Source organism: Strix aluco, unplaced genomic scaffold (genome assembly GCF_031877795.1).
Source record: "Strix aluco isolate bStrAlu1 unplaced genomic scaffold, bStrAlu1.hap1 H_1, whole genome shotgun sequence".
NCBI lineage: Eukaryota > Metazoa > Chordata > Aves > Strigiformes > Strigidae > Strix > Strix aluco.
The window spans coordinates 680,001-699,560 of NW_027436666.1; the positions used below are offsets into that span (position 1 = coordinate 680,001).

General features: G+C 35.6%; 1 protein-coding gene across 26 annotated transcripts in view; it reads left to right on the top strand.

Moving 5' to 3' along the window:
* The window catches only part of LOC141919139 (RNA binding protein fox-1 homolog 1), a 766,805-nt gene that overhangs the window by 557,322 nt on the left and 189,923 nt on the right, over positions 1 to 19,560 (top strand). For 3 of the 26 annotated variants that reach the window (XM_074814133.1, XM_074814135.1, XM_074814134.1), the window contains one exon: positions 18,806 to 18,859. The exons of the other annotated variants lie outside the window; for them this stretch is intronic. In XM_074814133.1, the coding sequence (XP_074670234.1) occupies positions 18,806 to 18,859 (54 nt within the window). The remainder of the gene's footprint in view (positions 1 to 18,805; positions 18,860 to 19,560) is intronic. 26 annotated transcript variants of the gene reach the window in all.

Sequence of the window (19,560 nt, forward strand, 5' to 3'; positions counted from 1 at the left end):
AACTGGTTTAAATTTTAATTTTTGCCCTGAATTTGTGTATTCCTATTTTGTCTGGTGATTTAAAAGTACTGGTACAAGAAAGACAAAAGATTTCTACCTAATACCGACATAAATAGTATACGTACAGGCATTCTGCACATTGTATCATAGAATCATACAGTAATTCAAAGTTGGAAGGGACTCGTAAGGATCACTGTGTCCAAATGCCACATATATATATATACACACACACCTTGAAGGCTTATATATGTCATATATCCGTCTTTGAGCATTTAGCTGAAAATAAATATTTTATAAACTTAAGGTACTCTTTTTCTTGTCAGTCTTTCACGATGTACACTGTAAATGAGCTGGTATAACATAGTCTCAGTATTCAGTGTATCTTGGTATTGTTTTAATAATATTCCACAAAATGAGGTATTTCTGTGTGGCACACATGTTGTCATTCTCCATTTTCAGTTACTCTTTATCAGGAATTCTGACCTTACTGTGGAAGGACCTGTTTTGTCCCGGAAGGTCGCTTATAATGTCATTATAAAGATAGTGTTTCCAGTTCAAGTTTGAGATTCACAGAAAACCTGGGGGCAGTGCTTTTTTGTTTGGTTTATTTATTTATTTATTTTTATTGCCTGTAAGATTATCAGTACATTAGTAGAAGGAATTGTCATTGATTACTGAGCCCTAATTATTTTTTATTCATTTTCCCTATATTAATATCAGTGATACCAAGTTTTGATGTGCATGAACACTATGACATACAATGCAACAAAACCACTGAAACTATTATAGCTTGATATCCTTAGAAGAGGATTGATGATAATACAGTTTCTTTTTAAAGATGTGCTTTACTTTTGATTTTATATTATAACTGCTCCTCTGTAATGTTGAAACGTTTTTAAACATGAAAACAATAAATGTATGTGTGAGTCCAGTCTCATTCTGACATTTGCATGTGCTGTGTTTTCATTTACTCTTGGCGAGAAATAGCCTGATGTGCCTGTATCAAGTAATGCCTTATTTTGACAATTAGCTAGTGAAATAGTAGCTTTGGAAAATGTCTTATGCTGAAACATAGGGGTTTTTTTCAGTATGGCTAAATATTCATTAATTTTGTTCTTTTTGATACTAAGAAATTAGGTCATATAAAAGAATAGCAGGGAAAGTAATTTTTGATCGAGCAGTCAAGCCAACCGTCCTGCAACTTGGACTACAAAGGCAGAATAAAACTTTGTGTTCTCTAAAATGGTATCGTTTATTTGGCATGTTGATTTGTAGACTCCAACAATTATAGATCTGTCAGGTGTTACGAAGATATGTAGATATTGTTGAATTTTATAATTTAATGCAGGGTTATGATACATAAAAAAATTGAAGTCAGTATCAGTAAGATTGTCTCCAAATTAAACAGTAGGTGTTTGCATTTTTCATTTTGTTTGTATTTTTTACTAAAAGTAAAAGCAACTGGATGTAAAATAATTGTCAGTGAATAATTCTGTAACAACTACTTGAAAATACGTAATGGTTAGAATCTCTTCCACTGTTCATAAGCAGTAGTATTGCAATAGTACGGGTATTTTCTTCACATTGTAAATGACAGATTTGTTCTTAATACTGCCTCCAAACCATGCAAGTCTTAGCTTATCTCAGTTTGCATTCACAGTGTTGACACACACATATCATAATCTCGGTAACCTGAAGAATGTACAGGATTGGTGAACGCAAATTATTTATTTTGTTCAGCTTTCATTTGGTTTATTATCTATATACATAACTGTTCTATCTATGTGTCATAATCATACATTTTGTGGTAAAAAAGAGATTCCTTATCTCTGTAGGTTGGTACTTGTGTCCACACTTCTAAAGACTACTGTTAGTAATTCCTAAAGCTCTTAGAGAAGTGATTAGGGAGTCATGATTGCTCACAAATTGAGTCTTTTTTCTGCTTGACACTGATCCTGTGATAGTCTCCCCACTTAATCCTCACTAGCAATTTGCCTATAGTTGCAGCTAACAGGAGGTGATTAGAGGGGAGTTGCCCACTGCCTTTTTACTTCTGTTGTAGTGGCATGTTAGACAGAGGCTACTGAATCAAAGCTGTTTTCCTATTAACTCAACACCTCCTAATGCATTAGAGCCACTTTTATCTAATAACAGTGTTCAGCTTCCAGTGCTATTTTAATGTGACTTGGTATTCCTTTTAAAACATCACAATGAGCATTTTTAAAATTAGAGAACAAAAAGCGTAAAGCAGAATACCCAACGATGAAAGCAAAATAATGAAACTAACAGGTCTCACCTTTTATCAGCACAAGCATGTAACCCCGATTAAAATTACAGAGAATTTTCTCCCTGCATCAATAGGCAAGTAGACTCCCCTTTCTCTAAACACTACTTTAATTGCAATCCTGGTGACAGGTAACTGATGTAATACTTTTGAAGTGATAATGGAATACATTCACAAGTGAGAACAGCACCAATGAAAGGGTGATAATGAAGAGTTAACTTTTCCAAGTATTGCTTACAATGAAGAATAATATGAAGGGCCTGAGTGAGAATTTCTGAATACTTACTACTTTTTATTTTGGCCCCCCTGTAAAACATCAAGGATTAGTTAGCATTTATTATTTTATTGGTAGGATACAGAATCTTCACCCTGAAGCCTACATTCTCTGGCTTCTATAAGTTTTGTTTTAAAAACTTAACATTAGTTATACTCTACTACTTTACTGACAGAGTTCATAGTTATTTTAATGAGTTTGTTTTAAAGAAACTATAGTAATTAAAAGAACTCTGTAGTGACATACAATCTGAGAAGTGTCCAGCAGCAAGCTGACTCGGGTTTCTTTTTTGAGGTCAGTGAGTAAATGTCCTTTTTTAAGATTGACAGCGTGCATCAAATACAGTGCATATATGTAATGTTTTAAACAGAATTTCTTGACTTTACAGAGCCTACACTTGGCTACATGTTAAGTGTGTGTTTGTATTACAGGGACTGCGACTAAGTTAAAATAGTTCCAAGGGAGAAAATACAAAGGTAGCAGTTAACAAGAACATTTCTTTAACTGGTAGATTGGTTGAGATGCAAGGAACAGAAGAGGTGCCCTCTCTAGCTATTTCATGGTTTGCCCTACAATCTATGTTTATTGTTTAAACTTCTTTATCTCCTTTCTATTCTTGCGGTTCATTTTGCTGATGAGCAAGGTATACTTCAGGAACACATTAGTGAAATCATTTTAATTTACATGCTTTAGAGTATATAATATGAGTAAGTCATATTTTAACATACACTAACAATTTGAAGTAGACTGTTAAAATATAGGAAAACACATATTAGGTATTGGCTCCAACTCAGCCAGCTCATCCCATTGAGCAACACAGAAAACTCAAAAATGTCACCCGTAATCACAATTCCCTATTTCATTTTATCCTATAGCACAAGAACAAACAAAACTGGACTAAGTTTTCTCCTTTTAGATTGTTGAGAGATTATTTTATATGCAGTACACACACACACACACAGGTAGCTAAATAGATGAATCTGTCTATCCTGAAATCCTAAAACGTGTCATAGTTTCTGAATTTGTCACAGGTCTATCATGTATTTTGTCGATACATCTTCAAGCACACATCTTCTCTAAAAACAGTAAACATTATTTTGCTTGCTGTCAGAATGCTATTTTCAAGAGAAGTACAATGTATGGAAAAATCCTAGTGCCGGTGTTTATGCCTCTTTTCATTTGACTGGCAAAAGCAGATAGAGCAGTAACAATAGTCTAAATCAGGTCACTCCAAAATAACTGTTCCTTATTTTTCATTTCACATACTGCTGTTTTCCTGTCTGGAGCTGTCAACTGTAAAGAAAAAACCATCCCTGTTATAAGGTGCGCCAGTCCAAAAATTCTTACTTTGTGTTAAATCCTTGCATGTATGTGGTTGGGAATCCACACCAGGGAATCCAAGATGTAACTGAATTCTGTTATGGAACCCATTTTGCAGTAAACATTTTGATGAGGAACTCTGTTATCCTTTAGACCTTGCATTTTGTCTTCAATTATACATTGTGTTTCTCATTTTTAATACGGCTGCAAAAATGTATCCCATACATTTGCATAAGGAAGCCAAGTAATAACACCTATCATTTGTCTTTCTTTTCTTGGAAATGGAAGACAGATGAATAAACGCGTTTCTGCTGTATATTCCTTTGTGGTTTTTCTTTATGTGGCAAATACTAAACATTCAAAATTACATAAATTCTATTATATAGAAGCTGTTGAGCTTCTGGTATTATAAAGCCATAAGCAGAAAAGCCTTTCAGATCTATTTCTGAATCATTTTTCATGTTTTTTGAAGGTACTAGATGCAGAACCATGGAAAATGTATGTAGTCTCTTCACAAGACACATCGCTGTAAACCACTGCCCGACAGGGCATCTGTCTTCCAGAGCTGCAGGACTGCTTAATATCTGGGACTTCAAAGTCTGTTTTGTTTATTTAAGTAGTAAGTGTGCCTTAGTTGTAAGGTGAAATACTGCCGATTTATTTTTTTAAAGGACACTGAATAACAGTTTTTGGTTCCTACTCTTCTGTGCTGTTTTCATAAAGACAGGAGGCTCTTTGATTTTTCTGAAGTGTGGCTGAAATAGCTGGAATTTTAAGTTTCCACAGTTATGCAGGCAAAAACTGTCATGTGAGCTATCAATTATGGTAGGACAAAGCATTACTTTTGCATTTTTTTGCCTTAATAAAGATCATGGATTTATCTAAAAGGTAGATTTGTATATCATATTAATAGATTTACTTTGTAACTTTGTTAGTTAAACTTCTTTTCTGTCTATCTTTTATTTTTTGGAGGCCTTGTGGTAATGGGAGGGTTGTAGCAGAGAAGTAGAACAGTTTTTAATTGGTGATTGCAGCCCAGAAATGCACAAAGTCCGTATAGATACATGGAAGTGTACAAAATCGCTGCCCTGAAGGAACAGGAATATTAGTGACGTTAGTAAGGTGAAAAAAAACAGTGTGAGATGATATTAACAGCTTGCTGTAGTTTGTCCAGGGATTAATTATAAAATTGGACATTGCAGGATTTTATTCTTTCATCTTCAAAGTCTCTTATGCCCTACCTAGTCTAATGTAGTACAGCATTTCTCCTGGGGTGTGCTGTGGTATCCCACGTTTGGATTGTGGTGATTTCCAATTCCAAGTAGACGCTCAGGACCCTTTGTGAGTCTATGTCAGGATAAAAACTGTGTGTACGCAGTCTCCTCTCCCCCTGTCTCTGGAAGGAAAACCCAGGTGCATCAAATAGAAAGGGGCAAGGACAGCAGTGTTCTTCAGAATGCACCAATCCTACAACGTGTCCAGAACCACAGTGAATCATAAACGAGTACTGCTCTATTTATGGGTGCAGACACTCCAGGTTCCAGAGATGTGTGGTATTGGCATGCAGCTCCTTTTACATGTCTTTCAGTGAATCATCTGTTAGCACACTGATGTTCTGGTTCCTTCAAAGTGCAGTTCCTTGCTTCACAGCGACTCTTTAAATACCATTGGGATGTCCTGTTTGCCTAGTCTCTGATTTTTAGGACAAAAATGTGAAAATTGGTAAGGGTGAAAAACAGCCTGCTGCAGTAATTTCCACAAGAGAAAATTCAGTTTGGTCTCTAAGAGTAAAATTGAATCGTGCTGTACTGAAGTATCATGAGTAATACAGACACGGAACATCAAACCTTTAGTGTTACTTGTGCTTCTTTTTCCTCTAATGGTCAGGCTTCAGCACACCTGGTTGGACTCGGTTGTCAGGTATTTTTAGAGTCTCATTTCTGACAAAAGGCTTTTAAAAATCGCGGTGCAATGAGCAGTTCTGTTATTGATGCCCAGACTGTACTTTAGCAAAGTCAGGTCTGTAATGTTCATGTTACCACAATTTTATGGGTGGGGAAGGAGGGCAGGCTTCAATGACTCCAGAGATGATATGACTCTTGAGTAATTAATGCTGATATTTTGACTGATATTGTGGTATTTTAGTAATCAACTTCTAGAGAATTACCACTTTCTTGAGCATATATTAAAAATTATAGCAAACCAAAGCATTTTTAGCACCTTTTCTGTCTGTAGTCTACAGAGAACAATCGGCAAAAGGCTGATTGAATCTTCGTCTTTTGTACCTCCCATTACTATCTTGGGTAGCAGGCTGCTGCTGTCAGAGAGTGCAAAAATATGGCTCCATACCTCACCCACCTCCCAGGGGAAATAAGATAACACTGCAAACGAATAAGGAAGTCCTGCCCTTCCTTGTACCTGTGTAAGTGTTTGCGCAGCTGTTCGTTGAACCAAATCATGAAACTCATCTGGGTGAAGCTAACCAATTTGCTCTGGGTTAATTTAACCTAAGTCAAGTTTCACCCATATTCATACATGTATTTGGGGCAGCACATGTGAGAGGTCACTGCAGAGGTCAGTGTGGGCCATTAGAAGCTGCGAGACTGGCATCACCTTTCGGAAACAGTCCCTTATTCTGCAAGCTTATTACTGAACTACAGCATTATTACCGAAAGGAAAGAAGACAAAGAAGTTTAAGTAATTGGGTGCTTTCAGGGAATATTTTAATGTTCCCTGTGACCATAAAAAAGATTTAAAAACACATCCTGCACTAGTATATATTCAAATCGGGACAGCTCAGAACTGCATTTGGAACCTCGCATGTCCTGTATGAGACATTCTAAGTCCCTTCTTACTTAAATGGCAAAGATGATGCGTTTGGGCAATGGCTGATGCTATGGAAATAGAGTCTCAACCCTGAAGCTTTCTGATCAAGCTGTTAGCATATAAGTTACTTATAGGAGAATTTATTCTAGCTTTGTTGAAATGTCTGAGGTTTTTTGTTGTGGGGTTTTTTTTTCAATAGCATTAAAAGTTTCCCTTTTTTTCATTTAAGTAGGATGCAGAATTGCGTATGTTATTGAGTCTTTCTTCTTGTTCCTGAAATTATCTGTGGTTTGCTTACAGAAGTTGGTATATGTAAAAATGAAAAGAAAACCCTGTATAAGCAAGCAACATTGTCAGTCTAAGACAGAAGTTATTCTGGTGACTGATTTGCTCTAAAACATTACTCAGTTTTATGAGAAGCTTCTAGAGAGCGTCAAGGATATTTTTCTTATTTGAATTTTATGGTATAGTTTAAAAACTCTACAAAATATATGACACTTTTGTTGGGAATTAATTCTCTCATGTAAAATTGTAGTAACCCCAAAGTGGTAAATTTTAGAGCATATCTTTTGCTCTTTGGTCAAGCCTTCTTCCTCAATACTGACTAGTGTCAGATGTTTCAGGGGCAAAGACCAACTAGTGAGTAGATGAGAGATAATGTGCCTTTTCCAAAGATTTTCATCTTAATCCTCCGCAGACAGATGTTGATGTAAACTATAAACTGTAATAACTCTGATAACTGTTTTTTTCTTTTGAAAAGTGTGACTGTTTACCAACTTCAGCCCCTCTGCTCCTTGTAAAAGCATCTAAATACTTTTATGACTTCTGAATTTTCATATATGTAAGACCCCCAGTTCACTAACAGGAAACTTTTTGTGTTTGACAATACATTTTTACTTTTTCCCTGACAGGTGGACACATGACATGTTTGCTCTTCAGTTTTGAAGAGAAAGGGGGAAACCCATATTTACTGCTTAGAATTCTCCTTCATTAACAAGTCCAAAATACAATGTGTTGTTAAGGAGGGATTACCTTATGAAGAACCGGTCTATGAAAGCAGACGAGTTTGTACAGTCAGCATGGCTATGCTAATAAATTTGTTCATGGAGGCATCAGGATCTCAATTTCCTGACAACAATGAGTCTACTTCTTTACAATGATAGAAAACACCACATTGCACTGGGATATCAAAGTGGGAGATAATGACATCTGAAAATGCTTGCTGTCTTTTCTTTAATACCTTGAAAGAGTTACTTGGTTTCAGTGATTCTAATATTATATATGCTTCTTTATGTAGAATAGTACAAGATAAGCATTTTTGGTTTTCTCCCTCTTGCATCCCTGTTGCTTTCCTGAAGAACTTTTATGGTTACTGTTTAGGTTGTGGGAAAGTTTAGAGATTTGGAAGTGTGAAAGTTAGGGGCAAAGATTATTCCTCAACCTCATCCTTTGAAGGCTACCTAAAGATAGTAGGACTTTGAAGGTATAGATTGGACATTCAACTGTAAGACTGATAAGAGTTTTTGTTTCTGTGATGGGCTGAATAGGAGTCTCTTGAATAGCCAGGATAACAGCCACGTGAGAAATGTGTTGACCTAACCAAAATAAATCTGGTTTGCAAACAGACCCAACACAGTCTTTGGAGAACTGGTGTAACATGTGCCCAGTGAACAATATTTCAAGTAGATGAGTAGTCGTGGTTTTAATTTTCTGTTCCTGAGCGTTTTTACACTAGATCTATGTGGCAAATAGTGTAATATGTTTTATACGTGTTATAAATGGACAGTGCATTGAGGATGTGCAGTTCAGAAAAAAATATTTGGATCTACGCAGTGCCTTAGGAAGAAACTCTTGGCTTGTGAGAGCCATCATGACCTCAAAAAAAAAAAAAAAATCTAAAGTATTCCTGATACAGTACCTGGCTGACAGTCTAGAAGAGAGGTAATCTCGGGGTTTGTGGGGAAACACCCACAGGAGATTCTGCACCTCAATAGTGAATGTATCTGAAGCTCAATGTAACTTATTCCATTACTGTGACAGTATATACTGTAGCTTGTGTAAAAAAATAGTGCAAATTTAGAACATTTTTGTTCTAAAAAAATGTAAGACCGGTATCCACTTCAGAAACATAATGACAGCCTTCTGCTCCTGGCTGCTTCACTACGTTGTTTTCACCAGGCTTATTTCTAACATTGCAAAACTCAGGATGAAACCAGCAAGGCTTACTAAATGCGCAGAACACACATTCAGCTCGGGATATCTGTAAGTTAAACCGCGTAGGAGGCTAGAAAGTTTTTTTTTTTTGAGGAACATCATATAGTTTTGCTTTCTTTCCAGATTCCTCACCAGTTTTACACTCAAAATCCAGTTATGGACAAAAAGATAAGCGACTTGGACATTTAGCCAAGAATTTATTACTAATTGAAATCTTAAGTCTAGTCAAAGAATTATTATTAGTACAGGTTTAATTTTTACAAGAAGAGAGAGAGAAAGAAAATAAACTATTACAGAACAAGTCTCTATAATAATAAAGCAATTAAAATTGTTGCCTGAGTAATTTATGCCCTCCATTTTGGCAAATGGGAACATATAACCTTTTTTTGGTGATGCTGAACAGGATTGTGTCAACACATCTGGACTTTCAGAGACATGAAAGGAGCTTGGAGACATTTTTGTCACAGAAGTATGCAAAATTGTGTGATAGTGCTGTTATTTCATAGAGACATTAGAGGTCATGCTGTAAATACCTTATGGAAGTGTATTCTGGCTAGTATCCTGTTATATACAAAATAAGTTCTGTTCTATAGCAGCTTAGTTTGACCAGTCAATGTATTGAAAGTGTGACATGCATATTTTTGTAAGCATATTTATCCAACGTAGAAACTTAAGAGTTGTTTTTTCCTTCTGTTTTGACTCCCAAAGCATTTTTCCCGTATGTAAAAAAATCATACGAGCTTTTAGTGCTTCAAATCTCCTATTTGTTTATCTCATCATAACAAGATACTAATGTTGATTCTTTCCACGCAGAGATAGGAAAGTAGCAATGTTTAGAGTTGTCTGTTACATAGAGTCATAGCAGAAATAATATATATTATCACATCATAGTATATTTCATCATAACCACTTTTTCTGGAATAAGCTTTGACAGTAAATGAAAAGGTGTTTTCTGTTAAAGGGAAGTATTATTTAGTAACGGATTGAAGTTGGAATGGACATATGCTACGTGTTCTGTGACTCCTCCGCCTCGATTTCTGTTGTCCACGGCATTCAAGTAACAGTTAGAATTCCATTTAACAGCAAGAAAAGTCTGTGAGTTGATACAAAGCAAAACTATATTATCCCAGCTGTCTGTTCGTTATGGGAAATGATAGCATGGTAAGTAAATACGAAATGTAACAAATAGCCACGTTGTCTGATTTGTCAAAGGATACGATTAATTTGCTTTGCGTATGAGTGTTTGAATTTTCCAAGTTCATGGGCTTGGAAAGCACCTCACCATAAACTATCCAGAAGTTTAATTATCTTATTCTGTTAGGTTAAATTACTAAACAGCTTCTTCAAAGATGCTGTTCTGTGTTTGAATAAATATAAAATGCAAAAATGTGAAAATTGCTCCTAGTATGACACCCAAGTGGGATATGGTGGCTTTGTGGTGTCATATTTTGAGAAATTATTTAAAGACACACAAAAGGACACTGTCACTCTGTTATTAATGTTAAAAATTGTTGATGCTCTGTGCAGTGTGTTTTTCTAATTAGAGGAAAGCTGTAGAGTACCATTTCCATAATCGACATGGGAACAGAAACTCAGCAAAAATTCATGTATTTGCAGTGAAACTGCTCCTCAGCAACATAAAAATGGCTTTTATAACATAAAGGCTGTAATTAGAATAAGTCAAATCAGTTGGAAACGATTAAAGCCAGAACAGGCTAAGCTGCCTTCTAAATATTTGTCTGGAGATTAGCCCTACTCTTATAGCCCCTGAGAAGCATCTTTGATTTACTTACAATGCTTGACGTGGCAAAGATAATCCTGCAGAAGGCAAATGAACACAAATTTAGATGTGCTGTTAGGCTCTCTTTGTTGATTTGACAGGAGGCTGTGTAGTGGAAGTGACGTTGGAAAAATGAGTATAGGGTCACATTAGACAAATTGCTTAACACACACACCCCCCCCCCATCATCAATTTAAATTCTTTTAAAAACGTACTCATTCTTTGAAGCTTTTAGGATGCACTTTAGAAGTCCATGTGGAATAATTTTCCACATGTCTATGCGACAGTTGATGTGAGTCTCATTGTATTTCAAATTATAGTCCTGAGATGGAACTTTCTGCTTGTTGCTTGTCTGACATTAGCTATTAAAATACAAGGAAAACTTGGCAGGTATAAATTTGAAGAAGAAAAGAGATTATGTAAGAAGATCAGAATTGTTAATATTAATCAGCTAGTTGTGGAAGAATGGTGATTTACTCTGTAGAAGAGTTCTGTTGGAAGAACAAACAAACAAACAAATCAGAGATTGGGTAGCCAGGTACTTAGTGACACCCCTTCATTGCACTTTTGATAGCTGGAAAGGGAAAGAGATATAGAACTGATGTGGCTGATAGATTGTAAACATGGACTGGCCACTGCATTAGCTTGTAGATTTAATGGCATCAGCAGAAAGTAACAATTATGAAAGCCAGCCTGTATTTTAGGATGATGAACCTCATTGTTATTGTTAACCCTTGACTGCACAGGGTATAATGCGGTACAGAATGGTGAAAAATTGTTAACTGTGTAAAGCTGGATGATTTGAAATGAGCTTGAAACGTTAATCAGCTTCTTGGTGTAGATCAAATTTGTACTTCATGTAGTTTTCCTCTCATTTATAATCTCCACAGCATCCCAAACTTTTGTTTAGCTGGTGAAAATATAATCAGTCTAATGTATTCTCTTACTGAATTTTAAACAAGACCATTAAAACTCCTTTAACGTGCTAAAGTAAGCTTCAGAGAGGGTTTCCATTTCATCTTTACTGAACTGAGGCTATAGCCCTCTTTCCCTTTGCACCACAGTGAGAGGCTGTCAATAATTCAATAGCCATGGCCTTGATGGGCCAAGGCCTAACTTAGACTTTAAACAGAGCCAAGCAGCTTGTCAAAGTGTGATGTGCTGTCAATGCCTGACTGATCTATACTGCATGAATTCTCCTTCAGCTCTTGATGTATCCCTGGGAATAAAAAGAAAGCAATTTTAGAAGTAGACCTAGTGTGAAGCACCTGTTTGTTTGGAATTTTTAATAAGGGAAAGTTGTGTTAGTAATGAAGCTCAGTGAAGTCATTGCATTTTTGCTTAGAGGACCCACACTAAATTATTGTCTAATAGCTTTGGTGCATTTCCGGCATCTTCAGGAAAAGAAGTCACAATATTTGTAAATATGCTAATGCCTTAGAGCAAGTTCACTTGGAGCAATACTTAATAACTAATGACAAGTAACTTCACTTAATCCAAATTACCTATTTACATCTTTCGGTTTTATTGATATTATACTATTAACACTCAGTATTGCAGTAATGAAACTGTTTCATAGGTACTTGTTTTCAGTTTTTTCCCACACAGTAGGTGATGTATATGATGCATTCATATCCTTTCTAAATGCTCTACATTGAATTTGCTTATATTTTATAGTTTACTTGCAAGGTGAAAAATTACTTGTTTTCCTAAGAAAACAGTTTAGAAAAAAGTGAGCTAATGTGGTAACTAGTTGTATTCTACTTCTCTTAGACTTTATATGTAAATATAAAAGCAGAATTATGTCTAAGGTGCCTTTTAAAAGGTATAAGAAAGCTTAAATAAGATTACAATTTTTGTCTTAACGAACAAAAAGCTAGCATTATTAAATGTGTACTTAGTTCTGTTTTAAAGCATTTGAATTTCAGTCCTTGGGTTGCTAAGCTTCTCTTATGATAAGATTTATTGGGATTTAAAAGAGAAAAGTAACATTGCTAGTCGCACTTTAAATTTATTTGTTTTGTCATTGTTTTCTTTACAAATCCCTGGTTTTGAAGTTTCCGTATCTGCAGAAAGTTTCATGAGACATGTAAGTTCTCAGTCTTCAGGTAATTTTTTAACAGAGACACAAGAGACCAATAGAAAAATAAATGAGGCCCTTTTAATGTTTTAGAAATGCTGAAACCTTTTGCCAGTGAATTTGATAAAGTCAGGTTTTTTGTTATATGTCTTGATTTTAAATAACTTACTCCCTAAGTTCTCATTTTTCAGAAAACTTGAATTTCAATATTTGGTCTGCATTGATGATATTGCTTTCATCCTTCACGCAGGGAAGCAGAAGAAACATAGTGTAGAACATTGTTGATAATGTTTCTCAACTAAGACTTTATTTTAGTGGTGTGGGTGTCTCATACTCCCAGATGTAAACTAGCTGAAGCCCCCACTGAAGACTGTTGAATGGAGAGAGTCAGATTTTCACTAAAAAGAAAACAGTTGAAAAAGGTACTGTTCTTTTCCTATTTGCTAAGTTGCTCCTTAAACTACCCATTAAATGGTCCTACTCCATTTTAGTGCAAACTAAGACTGATTTGCTTAACCTACAGCTGAGAATTGTGTATAGGAGTGTTGATCTGTGCTGGAGTTTGTGTTGATGCTAGAGTGAGTAATAGTGTATACTGAGCAATTAGTGATCTTCCAAATAATTAATTCTTCCAGATTAAGTAAGTACTTTTGACTCTCTGAGTGCGTATTTGTGCAGAAGAAAGCAAAATAATCAATTTCTTAATTTTGCCTTTAAAAAATACTGTAGGCCTTGATGCTGTGTTACCTGAGTGGTGGACTGAAGACTGTGAATGAGATTGTTACCCACCACAATAAGATGAGCAGAGAATGACTTGACAATATTAAAAATGTATCCTGTATGTAGTGCTGTGTATAGAGTGCAACCGAGATGAAAATACCTGATGGAATATTAACACATTCGCAAAAATATAATCTTAATGACACTTGTCTGAGTTTGGAGTGAGATGAGGGGCTTCTTCACTCGGACAGTTGTTCACATTCTTGACTTAACTGCTTAACCAGGCAAGTAGAATTTGGTTGGTTTTCAACAGATGATCTGTAGAAGGATTAGACCACGCTTCTTGTCCAGACTGTTCTTTGCTGCTCCACATTCAGTAAGATGCTCCTCAGATGTATAATGCATTATCTGGGCATATATCTGTATCTGCATAGTTGTGCCATGCATGTGACAGTAACTTTTGTTAGAATTATGCTCTTCTAAGACCGGTTTTAGCAATTGACTTTTGAGAATGTATCCCCATGAGGCTTTCCTCCTCCGCTGTGTACAAATTCAGAAACAGATACCGGTGTAGCACACACTAGCTTTTGTCATCACAAGTCTAGGGGAGGAAATCCACGCTTTTCAGACCTCTATAATTCTCTTTCTTATGTGACAGAAATAAGGAAGCTTTTGCAATCACCCCAGGATCACCAACCTTCAGAACTGTGGATAACCACAATTTTCACATTCTATTGTCTGAACACTTATTAATGTGCCTAACTACAGGCATCTAGTTTAGAAGGTATTAGCAAGGTTTCCCAGCTAGCGCTCATGGCAAAAGTAAGGATCGTTTCACTTAGGTACTTTAGCAAATGACAGAAAATGTAAACAACGTACCACAAAAAAATACTTTATTTAATCAATATTTATTATGGCATAGACTCTAAAGAGAAAGGAAATCCTTCCTCGTTTTTTTCTTTTTTTTTTTTCCCCTTTTTTGTTTATTCTTGGGTATTTTAGGTATCTCAGGTGCTAAAAATACCAAATGAAATACCAAACGCACTCCTACGTGAGTAAATTCTCAGGCATGTGTATCTACTAGCCTTAATTCTGCACATCTTGATTTCTCTTTGGATTTTAGCATGTGTTTGATATGTTGATAGTTGTTATGCATAGATACCTTTTGCTAATCTAATCAGAAGAGAATCCACTAGGTTTTCTGACGCTGCTTTTCAGTATAGAATTATCTAAGCCTTACAGATGAACAGAAGTGTTAGCTTTGGTGTACAGAAGGGATTGCATTTGTGGAACCCAGGGTGTAGCGTAAATTTGGAAACAGCCTTGCTTATTGTACACAATCATTAGAAGCTCTGTATCTGGGAAACACAAGAAAGTCGAATGGCTAGGTGAAAGTGAATAAAAATGAGGAGACTCGCAAACTGCTTTTGCTCCAGGGCTGGTTTTAATGAGCTTGTCCCTAATGAGTTGTCCCTGCAACTAGCTTCAGGCCTAAACAGATGAGGCAGGGGTTCTGCTAAATTTTTGATGGGATTTGCACTGGTTTTATGAGAAAGCAAGCAGTAGAGAGTGCAAAGTTGTGTCATGAATCTTTTACGAGACTGGATTGTTGTCCATCTTGTCAATAAGGATTGTAAGACCTGATTGCTAATAGAAGACATGCCACATGCTTGTTGTACTGACAAACTCGAATAAAAAAGGTAGCATGTGTGTCAAGGGAAGATTTGGTTTGTCAGGAGCAGGGACTCGATGACCAGTTTATTATGCTTTCTAAAAATTATTATCAGCATAAGTTATTGAATTGGTTACTGAATGGTGGTGTTTGCAACCAGGTATAGTCGTGTACAGAAACAGACTGTGTTTGGATATGGGCAGTAAGGCTTACCATGGACCATTTTGTATTGTTCTAATGCAAAGATGGATTAAAAAATTCATTCATCATTTGATGCTTTTATGTTCTAATGCTTGTATTGGTAGTTTAATTTTATTTTTAATTATATGGATTTCTATTTGTGCTTTATTAGCAGTTTGTTGGCTCCAGAAATAAAATAGAATTTTTATTGAGATTCTCTCGATTTGAGAGATTATTTTTGATGTTTCCAATATGTGTATTGTTAATAGGAAGAAATATCAACAAAAGTATTTCTTAGGTTTTACTTACCCAATGAGATTTTCCTAGTTGCTTAGGTGGTTACAAAAATGCATGTTAGCAGCCTTCATTGCATATAGAGGCGCGTTCTTTTCCTCTTCCATACTTACAGATGCATTGCAGCCACATTGATCATGTAACAGATGTAAATAGGCCTTGCTTTTCTGAGCTGCTTCTATAGAATTTCACATCAGCTTTTGACAGCAAGGCTGTAGTGTGAAAGTTTGTCTTAAGAGTAAAATCGAGTAGGTTACAAGTTTTGTTTCCATTGTATGAGTGTTATTTGGAAAGTGTAGGAAAAACATAGCTTCTTGGAAAACTGATATTTTTTTTAGATTAATTAACTTCTTAAGTTGTTCCTCAGGTGTAGTTTGAACCCTTGTCTTATGCTTATGTATCGTTTTCTTTAAAATACAAGTACAGATCATGGTGGAGGGAAGATAAATACATAAGCTTGGTTGTGCAAAGTTAAATTAGAAAAATACTTCTGGGGAATAAAAATTAAAATAATTAACTAAGATGATATTCTTTTTAAATGATGTTACTCCGTAAAGTTTAGCAACTGATTAACAGTTGCATTACAAATTTCTCTTTTTTTTTTTTAAAATAAATGTAAATAGCAGAAACACCTTCATCAATTAATTCAAAGATTTCCATGTTCATATATATTAATCTGTCTCCATGGTATTTAATTAATTTCTGTTCTCTCAGGTCTTTATTTCTTTAAAACATAACATTTTTCCTATGCTGAGTTTTACTTTTGTCCTTTCTATTTTTCCTTATGCTGCTTCTTATTTCTCCCATGGGTACAGTATTTTTGCTGCTTCTCTCTCCTAATCTAACTCTCACTTACCTCTTTTTCTAATACTAGATCTTTATAAGGTAAATAGAATGAGGAAAAAGCATGTGCTGAAAAGCTGTACAGAGAATGGCTAAAATGGCTTGTCAGTAGTAGTGGGGAGGACAGCAGAATGGGATAACATAAAACTGTGTGGTATTACAAGCAAGAAAATGAGTCAAAATACTTGCAAAGACTATGCATAGCTAAAGCTTCAATAAATGGAAAGATTCACAAAGTGAACTCCTTCAAAGACATTTGACATGGCATCATATAGAAATGATGAGTCCATTAATAAAATGATGAGCAGCTGAATCCAAATTTCAAGTTGTTTCTTTCCAGTGTTAGCAACGTATTGTGTTTTCTTTGTGGAAAATGAGAGTACTCCACCAACAATTTTTCTTATCAAGATTCTAGTGAACATTGTTTCATAAAATATGTTTGAAGAGTAGCAATATTTCATTTTGGTCTGCTCTCTAGGTTTTTAACGAATGGTGTATACCTTCTGCTATCACCATTGAATTTTAGAGCCTAAGTCAAGTAGCAGACTTAGAAAAATATTATTTCCAGGTATTATAACAGGCCACATCATATGGCTTAACTGTTCTTCCTCAGATATCCCGAATACTTTGCAAGTCTTCAACCTGTTTTATCATAGCTCTTTCCTCCTTGCCTCCTGCTGCATCTGCATTTGTTTTTCTTACAGCTAGAAATTAAACTGATTTCTGCTGTATTTGCCACGTATAAGTGGTACTATAAACAGGAACTGAATTTAGGAGATTTGGGGAAAACGCTGTTTTATTCATTCAGCTAGATAATATAACTACTTTGACTGAAGGGAAAGTCTGCCTCTCATTTTAATACTTAGATTTTTCAGCTCTGTCTCCAAATCAATGTTTGAAGAGCCTTATGGGAATAAAGTTTTTAAAAATTTTCTCTGGTTCAAAACTAAAACAGCAGGGAGAGGTAGGTGTCTTCACAAATGTATTTAACAGTCTCTTCAGAGACAAAAGTAAATTCTTTGAGACTAAAAAAAAGTCCAAAGTTAGGTTTTCTGCTGGTCAGGTCATTTTTGAAGAAGACTGAAATAATAAGCTTTTATTGCTAATTTTGATTAATGTAATTTTCTCCATGTTTTCAAGTACTGCTATTAGTCAGTCCAAACAGTAAAGATCATAAGCACAGGGGGAAGCGTTCAGTACATTCTCTAGGGGAGCACAATGTCAGCTGCTCTGAAGGACATAGATTGTAACCGTACTTCAAGGGAAAAAACTTCTTAATTTGCGTTAGACCTACTTTTGGAGGAATTGATTAAAGAAGGGAAGCAACTTCGATTGTCTGTTCGTTCTAGTTGCATTGTTTCTTAATTTCATACGCATGGTTTCGTATTCAGAGTGTGATAGGTCGCCACTGCTCCCAGTAGTGCATGCATTTGTGTGTTTGACAGACAAGTTTCTATTCCCTTACTGGGGTAGGTGGTTCCTAGGTATTTGTGTTTTTCCTGAGAGATCCGTGGGCTTCACTTTTGGGCAGATGAGTATCAGTTTTTCATTCCAGAATCTGCAGTTTGATCAGGAAGAATGTATGTGAAGCTCTTCTTGAAGCTTTTGTTACTGGTGAGATGGGGTGTACCCTATTATTTTCATTATCCAGAAGAAATCCTCTTATCTCCCTTAACAGCTTTTTGTAGAGCCAAATTTAGATAGCAAAATAAATAGCCAAATTTTCAGAAGAGTTGATGATTGTCAAGGCTTCTAGTCCTTTTATAAAAAGTTTATTTTTCCAGGGCCTAAACAGAAACTAGAAACTAAACTGTTTTTTGAAACATGGCCTATATTTTGAGCCTGAGTGAATGAGGATGGGTTTGCTCATTCCCAGCTAAGATAGAAACAAGGTTTAAAAACTGAGAATTGTTTTCTCCAACTGCTTGAGCTTTCTATTTGTGCCATGTGAGAAATGAATAGTCTTTGCATTTTCCCATTCTGTCCTGAGATGTGGTTGTCAGGATGTGACAGCAGGAAAAATTAGTGCTTTGCATGCAGTTCTAGTCATTTTAGTACACTGTTAAATTAATTTTAACAATAAAAAATGTGGGTTCCTGTAAGTTACCATATTGTATTTGATTTAGAGATGCAATATGAGGCAATGATTTTGCACTCTAAACACTAAATAGATTTAATTTTGGCCTTTTGATTAACTTTCTTATCAATCAGTGGGAAAAATGAATCATTTTCATGTTAAGTTGGGGACTGGCAAAATGACAGTAAATTCCTTCCTTTTCTCCCTTGCTACAGTAAGTCTGTAACTGTTGGCCTTTCAGGTACGCAACAAGACTTCGTCTCTTCTCCTGATCAGGACAAAGTTGAGGAACAAGGTAGAGCAGGTGCTTTCTTAGAAACGTGAAATTATTTTGTATGACCTATATGAATGCCAAATGTACATAGTTTTACAATAATTTTTAATATATTTATCATCCTTCTTTCATATATTTTGTCCTTCAATTTTACTATCTTTTAAATACTGAAGACCTAGAGGATTCCTAAAAATTAATTGAATAAATATATATCTGCAAACACACACACACACGTGTGTGTGCCAGGTTTTAAAGCACTATAACTTTGGTGAAGTCATAAAAGATTTATTTCACATGTAAAGATTTTCATGCTGTAGTTTTCCTTTTGTACGTTTAAAATGGCTCATGACAAACTCTTGGACTGACAACATAGAAACGTTGTTTGTCTATCAAGCAGGTTTGCCCAGAGTGAATTTTTCTCCTTCTCCAAACCAGCTTAGTTCAGTGTTCTCACAGGACCTCTTCAGTTAATCCCATTACGCTACGCTCAGTTGCTGGCATTTCTACTCAGAGAAATGCACAGAGGAACTGGAAATTTATATGTATTTTTAAAGGTCTGAGGATAGTGGTCATCAGCTTTCTTCAGAAATATCAAAGAGCTGGTTGATTCACTTTGATAGTCTGAGTGAAGCAAGAACATATGTAAATTTGAGTAAGGGATCCAAGTTTCTCTTGGTGACTGCTGTTTCCAGCATTATTCCTTGGAAACTGTCTGTTTTATG